This window comes from Abramis brama, assembly GCF_963993115.1.
Source record: "Abramis brama genome assembly, chromosome: 23".
NCBI lineage: Eukaryota > Metazoa > Chordata > Actinopteri > Cypriniformes > Leuciscidae > Abramis > Abramis brama.
In genome coordinates, this window is record NC_139985.1 from 14,812,842 (window position 1) to 14,825,431 (window position 12,590).

The 12,590-nt window shown below is 36.3% G+C and overlaps 2 protein-coding genes across 2 annotated transcripts in view; one reads left to right on the forward strand and one right to left on the reverse strand.

The window, feature by feature from the left end:
* Positions 1-1,236: 1,236 nt before the first annotated feature.
* thoc7 (THO complex 7) lies at positions 1,237-3,586 on the reverse strand. Its single transcript, XM_084100737.1, has 8 exons — positions 3,265-3,586; positions 2,526-2,646; positions 2,245-2,372; positions 2,062-2,148; positions 1,919-1,976; positions 1,735-1,801; positions 1,568-1,637; positions 1,237-1,413 (listed from the first exon to the last, which is right to left on the reverse strand). The coding sequence occupies exons 1-8, from the start codon at positions 3,281-3,283 to the stop codon at positions 1,355-1,357; spliced, it is 609 nt and encodes a 202-aa protein (XP_083956863.1). The 5' UTR covers positions 3,284-3,586; the 3' UTR covers positions 1,237-1,354.
* Positions 3,587-5,528: 1,942 nt separating this feature from the next.
* atxn7 (ataxin 7) overlaps positions 5,529-12,590 on the forward strand; it is a 38,601-nt gene continuing 31,539 nt past the window's right edge. The window contains exons 1-2 of the mRNA XM_084100738.1: positions 5,529-5,704; positions 8,999-9,094. The gene's annotated coding sequence lies outside the window, so the exon portion shown is untranslated. The remainder of the gene's footprint in view (positions 5,705-8,998; positions 9,095-12,590) is intronic.

Here is a 12,590-nt window from a genome sequence, read left to right on the forward strand (position 1 = left end):
TATGACAGCTCTGAAGTATTACAACCGCCAAATGAGGCCTTGTTTGTAACCTTTAAAATACTACAGTTTTGTGCAAATGGTAAATACAGACATTTGTGATTTTTCTAATTATCCTCTGACACTAATCTGCTGATTAAAACAACCACAAACTGTATTTTAGGCATAAATGAAGATGCAAAAGCCATAAAAGGATGACATTTCTCTTAACATGCCATTTGAAACCTTCAAAATACAATATGTAAGCCAAAAAGTAATCAAGAGTTAGGCATAAATGTATTACTTACAGTTTAAAGTGATAGTTCACCCAAAAATTAAAATGTTGTCATCATTTACTCACCCTCAAGTTGTTCCAAACCTGTATGAATTTCTTTCTATAGCCTAAATCTCAATTATCTGAGATTGATAGATCATGTCTAGTCGTGTTCACCAATATTGTGGCAGTAGCGACATCTGCTGGTTGAGAGAGCATATGTATGTATTTTCAGTAACATATTTTGCTTGAACTATCTTTCTTTAAAATACATGCTTCTTGATTTGATATTTTGTGATATATAGTCATTCTAAATATTGCATAGGTGTCCAAATACTTTTAGATTTACCATTGTTACAGCAAACACATTAAAGGGATAGTTCACCCCAAAAATGAAAATTGTATCATTTACTCTCCCTCATGTTGTTCCAAACCTGTATGAGTTTCTTTCTTTCTTCTGTTGAACACAAAAGAAGATATTTTGAAGAATACTGGTAACCAAACAGTTGACGGCATCTATTGACTTCCATAGTATTTTTTTCCTACTATGGATGTCAGTTGGTATGAGGCCGAGTAAATGATGACATTTTTATTTTGCGGTCAACTGTCTCTTTAATGGGAGTGGCTTGAAACTCTTTTTAAAAAGCGTAACTGTTGGGTGTAAAATGTTGTTTTTATTGCATTAATGTGCATAGTTTCCTATTTTTATGTTGCATACAAAGTTATTTTGCTCTGACCTCACCGATAAATAAAACCACACTAAAAGTGGTAATATTTCTGTGATGTTTATAACATTCTCTCTGTACTACGACAGTTAGTTTACAGTAAAAGTGATTTAGTTTATGAAGCTTCTGGATTAAATGGCACAGTACACAATTACTGTACACAGGTACATATATGTTTAAAGAGGGTTTATTTTACGCTCACAAGCCCAAATCTTTACTTAGAAGGGGCCATAAGCTAAAATTAAATAACTTAAACACAGATTCAGTTTGTAAAGAAAGCACTTTAATTCTGTACATGACCAACAAAAAAAGAAAGACTAAAATGAGAGAACATCTGGTGCTCATGAAAATAAAAATCGGTACATCCTAATGCAAATGTCTAGTCTCCATTCTCCATCAGACTCTCCTGGGTGTCGTCGCTATCCATCTTCTCATCATCTATAAAATGAACAACCACAATTTTAGACGATACAACAGGTAGTATAACAACAGCAGCTGATAAAAACCTGATCTGAACTAAAACTAATTGTTTTAGGAATCAGATCAATATAATTATGTGTCCTTTAGAATTTATACAGATAAAACGACTTACTCTCCAAAGTCTGTTGGAGTTCCTGAATGGTGGTGAGAAGGACGTGGAACTGTTTCTTACGAAGTTCCAACTGAAGATGGGTAAAAAAAGAGACATCAGAGTAAATATTGTAAGATGTATGATGGTGTGTGTCTACAAAATCATCAAGAAATACCACATTTCCTCACCTTGTCCTCCACATTCTCTTTGATGTGTGAAAGCTGCTGAAGCTCTTTGTCTAAAGCCTCAAGCTGCCTGCAGAAATAAGATCAGAAAAACACTTCACTGTTCTGTTTGTTATGTTATATAAAGGACACACAGACTACAAATTGAACAAATGTGATTTCACCTAAATAATAATTTCAAACTTACTTTAAGGTCTCATGTCTGTCTGGATGCTGCTTGATAACTCTGGCCAAAGCATCATACTCTACAAATGAGACATGCAGTAATAAATTAGTGATAAAACCAAATAGACAATTAATTAAAATTTCTCCAAATGAGCTGTATTGAACCTTGGCGGTTTTTCCGTATCCGTTTCGCTCTCTGGATTTCCTTTTTGCACTCTGCAATTTTTTCATGGGCTGATGTTATACTTGTCTCTGTATTGGAAGAAATGAGAATATTTTGCTACGTGATTGAACAAATGGTGATGACACCAAACAAAGACACACGGGCACATCAACTGGAAGACTAACCAATATCTGAATAGATTGCTTCATAATTCTCCATTTCTTTCAGATTCATGTTGTACACGAGCAGGGTCTTCCCCATGGAGAATTCACATTGAGCCAAAGATGTCAACATCCTTTGATACTGGGAGAACCTGCAGCAACAAAGTCACGAGCAAAAAGTATTTTTACCTAAAGCTATGGTAACTAATTGATTGAATAAGGTCAAGGTATATAAGGAAAATAAAATCTAATGTCGGTGTATATTTTGACCCAAGTTCACACATTTTAATAATAGGTTAAATTACCCTTCCTCTGGTGAGAAATTGGAGTGGCACCATTTGGAGAAGCTCTTCATGAGCACATTAATGCGCCTATCGTCTCCAGCTCCATCTCCATCGATCAGAAGACGCTTCCGAATGACCTCATCTACAAAGATACAACGATACTATTTAAGTCTAGCTATATATGGGTTTAAACCACATAGCAACAAATTTGGTGGGAACTTAAGTTATTACAGTTTGAATCTTCCAGTGTGCCCAAGAAATACAAATACAAACTTTGATACAATATATAAAATATTTTGCATATATATATATATATATATATATATATATATATATATATATATATATGCAAACTATTTTATATATTGTATAAAAGTTTGTATTTCTTGGAAGATTTCAATTCAGGTATACACACACACCCCCCCCCCCCCCCACACACACACACACACACACACACACACACACACACACACACACACACACACACACACCACACTAAGTCTTTCCAAATTCACAATACTTTCGATGGAATCGCAGTAAATACAATAAGAGATGCCTACATCATTTTGTGCATTTCTTTGCTGCATCAGTTTTAGCATATCACATGGCTAACTAGCTATGATCCCTCATATTGATCTCATTTCAAATGAGTTCCTTTAGTTTACAAAAACACATAGTCGGGCACAGTTGTAATTAATCATACTGGTTTGCCAAATAAATAAAAAACACAAAATAAACACCAAAACAAAGAAATTCTTACCATCAGTGATGCTACCCATTCTCCAATAGGCTAACTGAACTATTCGAAAAAACTTTATTGACAGGCGCGCGCGCGGACACACAAGACAGCGCTCCGCCTCTGTTGCGAAGCAAATGAGCCGATCCCGCCGACCCCACAGCACGTATCACAGCAAATATTGTGTTTATGGTTTTGTTTTCAACATTATTGAGTCATTTCAAAGTTGTGCGTAAATTACTCTTTCAAACGTTTCAACCATTCGTATGACTTCCAGTCCAGAAATGCTGTATCGGTGAGCAGTTCAGTAGTTTTTACAGTGGTTCGAAGTCCGGCTCGTTTCTGTGAATCGGTTCACTAGAACCGTTCTTTAAAAGAACCTTTTCAAAAACCGATTCAGCCATTCTTTTACGCCATAACGTCAGTTCAGTTTGTTGTATCCATGATTCAGTTTCTAAAACAATTAAGTCATTACGGACATGAATATAGTACGCATTTATGTTATTTAATATAGTACAATGGGTTAAAACAACAATTCAGCAAGTCTTTACCCCATAAAGTGCACTGTTGCCATGATTCAGATTTTAAAAACAAAGTAATTAATATAGGCTAATATTTAAGTCATTAAACATAAATATAATATGCATCTACATTAAGAAATATGACTGAAATGGCTCTTCATGTTTTGTTTACTATCAGCTCACTCATCGGCTGTTTCCTAATTGAGGCTGCATCCTTCAAAGGCCGCGAAGGTCGGACTGAGCATTGTTAAATGGGATGGTCTAGGCCAGAGGTCTTCAATCCTGCTCCTGGAGGGCCACTGTCCTGCAAAGTAATAATATGCGTTTCAGCGCATCGCTTGCACACTGCAAGTTTAATCAATTTTGTGAACAGGCTCAGCTTATTGACTGAAAAGTTCCGACTCAAATGTTTCAGGAATTGCTACAGCCTATACCATTTTTTCTCATTGTTATATCACCAAAACGTCATTTCAAAATTGTGTGCAAATGCATTTTAAATGTTCCACATTAGCATGTCTTCCAGAAACGCTGTACGTCTTTAGGTAGCATTCAGTTTAGTAGTTTTTGACAGAGGTGGTAGGGTAGGTCCGACTTAGGCGAATAGGTTGATAAGAATAGTTCATTTTAAAGAACTGTTAAAAAAAGAAGAAAATATAGCATTTCTTACATCATTACATCAGTTTAGTTTTCTGTAGCCATAATTCAGCTCATAAAAGCATAATTCAGAACAGGGTTTTTTAAATTGGGGACCCCTAGGGGGTCACAAGGGAATGCTAGCGGGTCCGTGGAAAAGTTTAGACAAAAAAATACAAAAAAAGATTCAACCGAGTACCTAAATAAACAAATATATTCAATTAAATAATAAAGTAATTGTAATAAATACATTTTAATTTACCTAACTAAACAAATAAATTGTGCGCAAATGCATTTAATTAACAAATACATTCAAATTAATAATAAACTAATTAAAATTAATTAATTAATTCAACTAAATAAATGAACAAAATAACATTTGTAAAATATAAATATATATTTAAAAATATAAGCCCTATTTGACTAAAATAGTACAATACTACAGAGAGTAAAAAACACAATGATAGGCCTAATCAACATATTTATAACAATAATTTTCTTTATACTTGAAATGATATAACTGTATAAATAAAATATTTATTTACATTAGAAAATACCACAATTTATTCACATCTCTTGGCTGAAACCGTTTTGATGTTCACTCATCGGTTCATATCCGAAACGTGTCTCGGTTCAACGAGTCTTTGTGAACCGGTTCAACTTAAAAGTAAAGATCCGACTCAAAAGATTCACTAATCGATACAGTATATCCATAAACCGCAAGTTTTTTTCTTTTTCTCGTTATTAGATTGCCAAAGTCATTTTAAAGTTGTTTCGGCTGCATGTGTCTCTGAGTTGTGTGTTTTCGTTCTCCATATGTATGCAGTTTGATAGTGATCTAACGTTATAGCGAAGTGCAGTAGCAGGCTGCGTTTCAAAACCCAGTGAGCTAACGTTACCTACTTACAAAGCCTATTTGGGCACCAAGGGCGCGTCTGAGACGCTCGAAAAGCTGTTGTGAAAGCGTCCCAACTGCTCAAATGACTCACAAACACGCACAGGAACGTAACAAGCGCGCGTACGACGCCCAGAAATGCTGTCTAGGCAGGCAGCGCTCTAGTTTTTGACACACCACCATCCTGTCCAGTGACAGGCGTGCTCGGTGCATGCGTGCTGCTGGAGTCAGCTAGTGACGTTCTTGTCCCAGAATGCTGCCTGGTAAACAGACATGGAAGCACCTGGTGAAGACCTCCACAGTCACTGAGCACTGCACTCGCTCTTTGAACTGATCTTCATTTTCAATACACCCTAAAGCCTGCGCCTTTGTTCTCTCTGGCACTCCACCGGGACCTCTGAAGTCCAGGGCATTGGTAAGAGAACAATGATGACATCGAGATCAGCTGCTAATGTCTGTTCTGCCAGTTAGCCAGTTGCATGCTACAGCAGTGCCACCAATGGCTCAGCTGCTCAGTTAGCGAGGAAGCTAAACCTGCTGCCGTCCCCCCTCCCCCTCTTATGTGTGTAACATTTTATTTTGGTGATGTAATAGTCAAGTTTACTTTGTTCGTTTCCCACCGACGACAAACCCGCTATGTTTAGTCCTTGTAGAAAACTTGTTGTAGGAGCATTTCTAATGACTTGTGGATCTCGCCATTATTGCTTTCACTTTCCCAAGTGCACTTGCTCATTTTTGAAGTTGCATAGTGGACGCGAACTAGTGGACAGGGCAAGGAATTAATGGAGACATAAGTGTGGAAACATTAGCAAAACACTTATACAACTTTAAGGACATGACGTTTGACAGAAGGGCTCATGGCTTTTAAAGTTGTAAATGAAACTTTACACAAAAGGGGCATCATTGAGGACGGGAAGAGCAGGGGTGTTTTCAGAACACACTCACACACACATACAGGCTACATGTAATAAAATTGTTGGCTGTGTATATATTTTCAGTAACACTTTACAATAAGGTTTAATTTGATAACATTTGCTAACTACATTAGTAAACATGAACTAACAATGAAAAATGCTTCTAAAACTGATAGTAACCTTAGTTCATGTTCTTTAAAGCTGCAGTCCGTAACTTTTTTGGGTTAAAAATGATCCAAAATAAATTTTTGAGCAAGTACATAACCAGCCAGTGTTCAAAACTATCTGCTTGCCTTAGCTCAATTCAAAACGATAAGCTTGTAATAATGTTTTTAATTCCAGTGGTACTGGTGGATTTCCGCGGGAAATTCGAGCATGTCTTTGCGTCATTACTTCACATCTGTACACATAAAGAAGGTGTCTCGGCTAGTAGGCTATGTTGCGTGTGAGGATGTTGGAGGTGGAGATTTATAGCCTTTTCTCACAGCACTTGATATAATTAAACTTATCAATTTGATGGCGGATCCAGAAAGGTTCAAACGACAATCACCAGTGACAACTGGAGATTCACCCGTTGTAAAACTCGAAAGACTTCGGACATCGGACTGGCTACAGAAAAAAAGAGACTGCAACCGGGCTCATGCGAAAACAAGGATAAAATATCGAAAGGGCATTAAATGTAGTCACGCAATGCTGATGTTGTTAACATTAACAATTTGAGAACAAAGTATAATTTGCACGGTTTGACGTGATATGAAAAGCAAACGTTAGATTTAATCAGCGCGATTTACTGCAATGCTTTTTTTCCCTTAGTTGGTCAGAACAAAAATGGATGTTACTTGTTCAGATGACATTTTCCGGTGTAAATTCTTATGTTGGTCATACTTCCAAAAAGTAGAATCTGTGATTTGAATGACAGTATCCACACCGGCGCGGTGACTGACAGCCGCACATTCTCCTCAAAACATTGGATTCATCCGCAATGTGCCGTGCCGAGGCACAACCGGGCACAACCCACATAAAGTTGATAATTCCGCGAATAACTGCAATTGCAGATTTCGAACAGAGATGGCGACAAAGAGGAAAAACTACGGACTGCAGCTTTAACATCTACTAATACATGCTTAAAATCAAAAATTGTTTCTGTTAATATTATATTATTTAATGGACCTGCACTAACATGAACTAACAATGAACAGTTGCATTTGTGTTAACTAACATTAACAATGATCAATAAATACTGTAGCAAAATATTAGATCCGATGGATCTCCACGTCAGAAATATATCAGATCCCACCCCGGCTCCTGTCAAAAGAAATTTTTTCTTTGGTGTCCAAAACCAGTAAAACCTGTCTAAAGCAAGTATTGTCTGATATCCAAGTTTCCTATCCGCAGAAGGAGACGAAAAAGAAGAGTTTATTGAATAATGTTAGTTGTGTATGTTCAGTGCTCGGACTATGTCTGACCAGTACAAATTCAACAAGTGTAATTATACCAAAGCAGAAGCGTTTACGTCATGTGACGTTTAAAACCTTGAAATGAAGACATTCTCTCATCTCTTACTCATAAAGACAAAAATCCCTTGAACCACACAATCATAAGATTAAACAACAATAGAAAGGAAATATAGTATTATAAAATATACAAACATAAAATGACAAATAAATGATTAAATAATAAATCTAATGGCAACTACATGAATGACTAATGATTTTAAAATGAAATGTATTTACACAACAGATGGACTATTTCTTCAAATTAAAATCTCTGATGGCTCATGCTGTTTTCACAGTAGTTCAAATGTATTGGAACAAACAAGCTTTGTATGTAACGGCTTTAGCTGTGCATGTTAAATTTGGAATATTAATTGTTTTTAGTGTAACTCTATGTTGACATAGAGTGGGAGTTAGCACTGAAAACGGAAAGATCTTTCATAGTTCTGTTGATTGGTAGAAACACTGTAGGGGAAATCTTTGACATAACAAAGAACATCTCATCATAAGTCATAAATCAGCCTCCGTTTCCCTGAACAGTTGATGCGTAATGCATTCATCACCTTCCATTGACAACAGGCTAATAGTCATTCAGTTAACATTAGAATGATGCTGTTTGTTTATGTGTTATTTCCTTATAACTGATTCAAATATGTATTGTAATGGCTTACCAGAAACATTTTTCATTTTTTTTCAAATTCTGCTGATTTCATGTAAGTTAATTAGGTTATGAATTTGATGTTGAACTGAGCATATGCAAGAAAGTCAAAACATTTTCACTAGTTCCTTATATCCCTGAGACGGATTATCAGGCTGTCAACTGAAGGGCTCTCAGATGGTTAGCCGGGGATAGTCGTTATTGGATTGGATTACTCTGTAGCGACGGGCTCCTCCTTAAGCTTGAGCTAGTAAAAAACTGTAAAGAAAGCAACAGTAAGATTCTGTTGGCCTTAGGTCAGGAAGGCTCCTCTGTTAAAAACAACACAGTCTCATGGCAGTTCACAGCTATTTTACGTTTTGGCAAATTGTTGTCTAACGTTTATGTACAATCTGCTTACTCCCCACCCAGTGGCTGTTAGGGAATGATCCTCATGCTTACTTTTTTCTAAAAATATTCCAAATTTTGTACGCTTCACATCATATGAATTTTATACGAAATTGCCACCTGGTAAAATAGTTATGTTTTCCCTTGAGATTGGGTTAGTCAAAAAACAAATGGCCAATTCCCTAAACTGTGATTAGTACACACTGAGTATGGAAACAATGCTGCTAACAAGCCTTTCCTCTGTTTCCTTTCTGCAGATTCCCTCACTAGCTTGTGTGGCAGTCTGGAATCACCAAAGCTGATGAGGATCTACTGACTTGACCAGTTTTGTTCCAATTTTTACTTTTGACAAGGTATGATGTGTTAACAAACGTATGAACACAATTTCACTCTAGGGTTTTATTTTTATCAAACCTATCAGATTAATTGTGTAGTTACAGAATTTGTTTAGCTAATTTTGAAGTCATAGCAGATATTACTATGTCTTTAATGGGCTATGGTAGTGAATTGTTAATAGATTCATTATTACATAATTACAGTAAAGGTCCGTTCATACCAAGGACGATAACTATAAAGATAACGATAAAGATATAGTTCTAAAAATCGTTCTCAATATCAAGCTATAACAATAACGGCACAGAGAAACAGTATCGTTGGAATCACTTTCAGAATGATTTTATCCAGCTGATGAATGATAAAAACATTGACAGCCAATTAGAATCCATCCTGCTGTAATGAGCTCAAGCATTTAAAGTGACAGACATGCATGCACTTAGAATAAACAGAACGATATCGTCCACTGGTGTTTACGCTAATATAGTTAGGGTGTAACGATACCCTCATGTCATGATTCGATATATATCACGATACTGAACTTACGATACAATATTATTGCGAAACTCCAAGACATATGGTAAAAGGTTAACAAAAAATGCATTGATTGATTGATTAAAATGCTACATTTGGTATTACTTTGGGGGTGAAAATGAATAGGCTTTGAATTGGTGCTGGTAACCCAATGCACAGGACAATGGTGACACTAGAATAAAAATAATCATGAAAATACAGAATTATTTTAGACGAATATGCTTGCACTCTGTCACTGTCTTGATATATTTCAAATAATGTAGGCCACTTTTTACTGGTAACATAAGACATTTGGCATTATCAGGACCCACAAATTTCCCCATTGCATTATTATACATTATATTCAACATTATATAGTAGTTTAATCTAGTACTGACACTAAAACTCTGTAAACTTGGAATTTTTTCTCACACAGTAATTTTCATTTTGGGTGAGCTATGCACAATGCAGATTGTCACTATCCACAATACATATTGTTGTTGTTTTTTTGTATTGTGATATATTGTGACACAATGTATTGTTACACCCCTATAATATAGTTATCTTTATTGTTATTGTGCTTGATGTGAACGGACCTTAAAGGTCCCATGGCATGAAAATTTCACTTTGAGGTTTTTTAACATTAAAATGAGTTCCCCTAGCCTGCCTATGGTCCCCCAGTGGCTAGAAATTGTGATAGGTGTAAACCAAGCCCTGGGTATCCTGCTTCGACTTTGAGAAAATGAAAGCTCAGACGGGCGAATCTGGAATCTTCCCCTTATGTCGTCATAAGGGGAAAGGTTAGCTCCTCTTTCTCTGCTTTGCCCGCAAAGAGAATTTGGCCCGCCCATGAGAAAATGAACTGCGCGTGCGTGATATTGTTTTTTTCTCGAGATACATCATGGCTTGCAAACAAGCGAAGCATGGCAGTTGCTTAGTGTTTGGATGTACAAATGAATTATTTGTACATCTGTACAAATGAATTGTACAGATGTACAAATAAATCAAGCCAGTGACTAAACGATCAACTTCACGTCGTTTCTCTTAGTGGGATGAAAATAATCTTATTTAAACTGTGATTAAAATATATACAGAAAGCGATCAAAGAACAATCCCTTTCCAATCGCCCAAGCTGTCAATCACACAGCGCAAGTTTATCTGGACACTTGCCAAAACTCGTTATGAAATCAATGACGCTGTTACGCTGCACAACGAAGCTCTTACTGTATTTACCTCATGTTTGCATTGGTGAAAGAAAGCATTAGTGAGAGCAATGATAAGATCTTTATTCACGCGATCAACAGACTGCAATCTGCTCAATGCTCATCACTGCAACCTTTTATGTGATGGGAATAGATCTAAATACTTTAAAAACTTCACACGATTCGTTAATCTCGATAGCTGTAATAGTAAAAACCTATAAAAGCTGTAATAGTAAAAGTTTTCGAGAGAGTTCCACATGTAATGCTAGCTATTTCATAAGCAAGCATGTCAGCCAATCACAGCAGTGGGCGTTTACACTGAAGTCTCACAGCAGACACGCCCCTTCAAACAGAGCGTTCAGGCTAAAATCAGGCTAGGAAAAATACCTTTTATTTCAAAATGATGACAATTTTTGATCTAAAAAACATACTAACATTATAAGGGCACCCCAGGAAACATTATAAAATAATAAAATAACCCATGCCATGGGACCTTTAAGGACTAGTCCTCTTATATTTTCACAGTGGAAACAAGTTTGAATACACGTAAAGGGTTAGTTCACCCAAAAATTATCCCCTAATTTACTCACCCTCAAGCCATCCTAGGTGTACATGACTTTCTTCTTTCAGCCAAACACAAACTGAGTTATATTAAAAATATCCTGGCTCTTCCAAGCTTTATAATGGGAGTGAATGGTACCATTTTTTAAGCCCAAAAAAGCACATCCATCCATCATAAAAGTAATCCATACAGCAAAGGCCTTTTGTAAGACAAATATCCATATTTATAACTTTATCAACTATATTCACTGGCTTCCGGTTACGGCCATATGCGAGTCAGGTGGAAGAGTCAACTCTGACCTGACGCATGATGTGTTGACGAACACGGAAAGGCAGAGGAAAGAGCAAAACAAAACATCGGTCATGAATTAGAAGTCTAAAATTAGAATTTTTAAAGAGAAATGTCGGAGGAGCTTGAGTTTGTTGCCCAGCCCTATTTGTTTGAACCGCGTCTAGTCTCACCTAAGCTTACGCTACTCCTACATCCTACATCATATGCCGGAACTCGGACCAACTTTACTGGAAGCTAGTAATTACCATCTACAAAGTTAGAATTACGGATATTTTTATTACAAAAATGCATCGCTTCGCTTCAGAAGGCCTTTATTAACCCGTATGGATTACTTTTATGATGGATGGATGTGCTTTTTTGGGCTTCAAATTTTTTTTACCATTCACTGCCAATATAAAGCTGGAAGTGCCAGGATTTTTTTTAATATAACTCCGATTGGATATAAAAGCTTTTGGCTGAAAGAAGAAAGTCATATACAATTAGGATGTAAATTATGTGATGATTTTCATGGTGAAACAGAGTAAATACTGTTAATTAAAACATTTTTGCAGTACATTTTTACAATTAACCAGCTGACTTGTAATTTGACTGCATAAATCACAAAATCAGCTTAAAGCTATTTTGCATCTGATTAAAACATGTTTGCCTCTATCTGTTCTTATTCTAGATGAATTGTCCCAGACATATTTGATTGTGTATGAGAGACACATTCTCGCAAGAGGAGAAATGGCTAAGTATAGCCTAGAAATTATTTGCTAATGCCTGTGCTCCAAAATGTAATTCATAACTTGTGGCTGATCAGAGTACATTCAATTTAGAGCACGCATATTTATATACTTTATAACAGTCTTTAACTACCTCTAACTTTAATTATCAACCAGGTACTGTTTGTGAAAGTTTGGTAAAGAATTGCAGCAATGCCGGTTCATGCAACTGAGTCAAACTGTT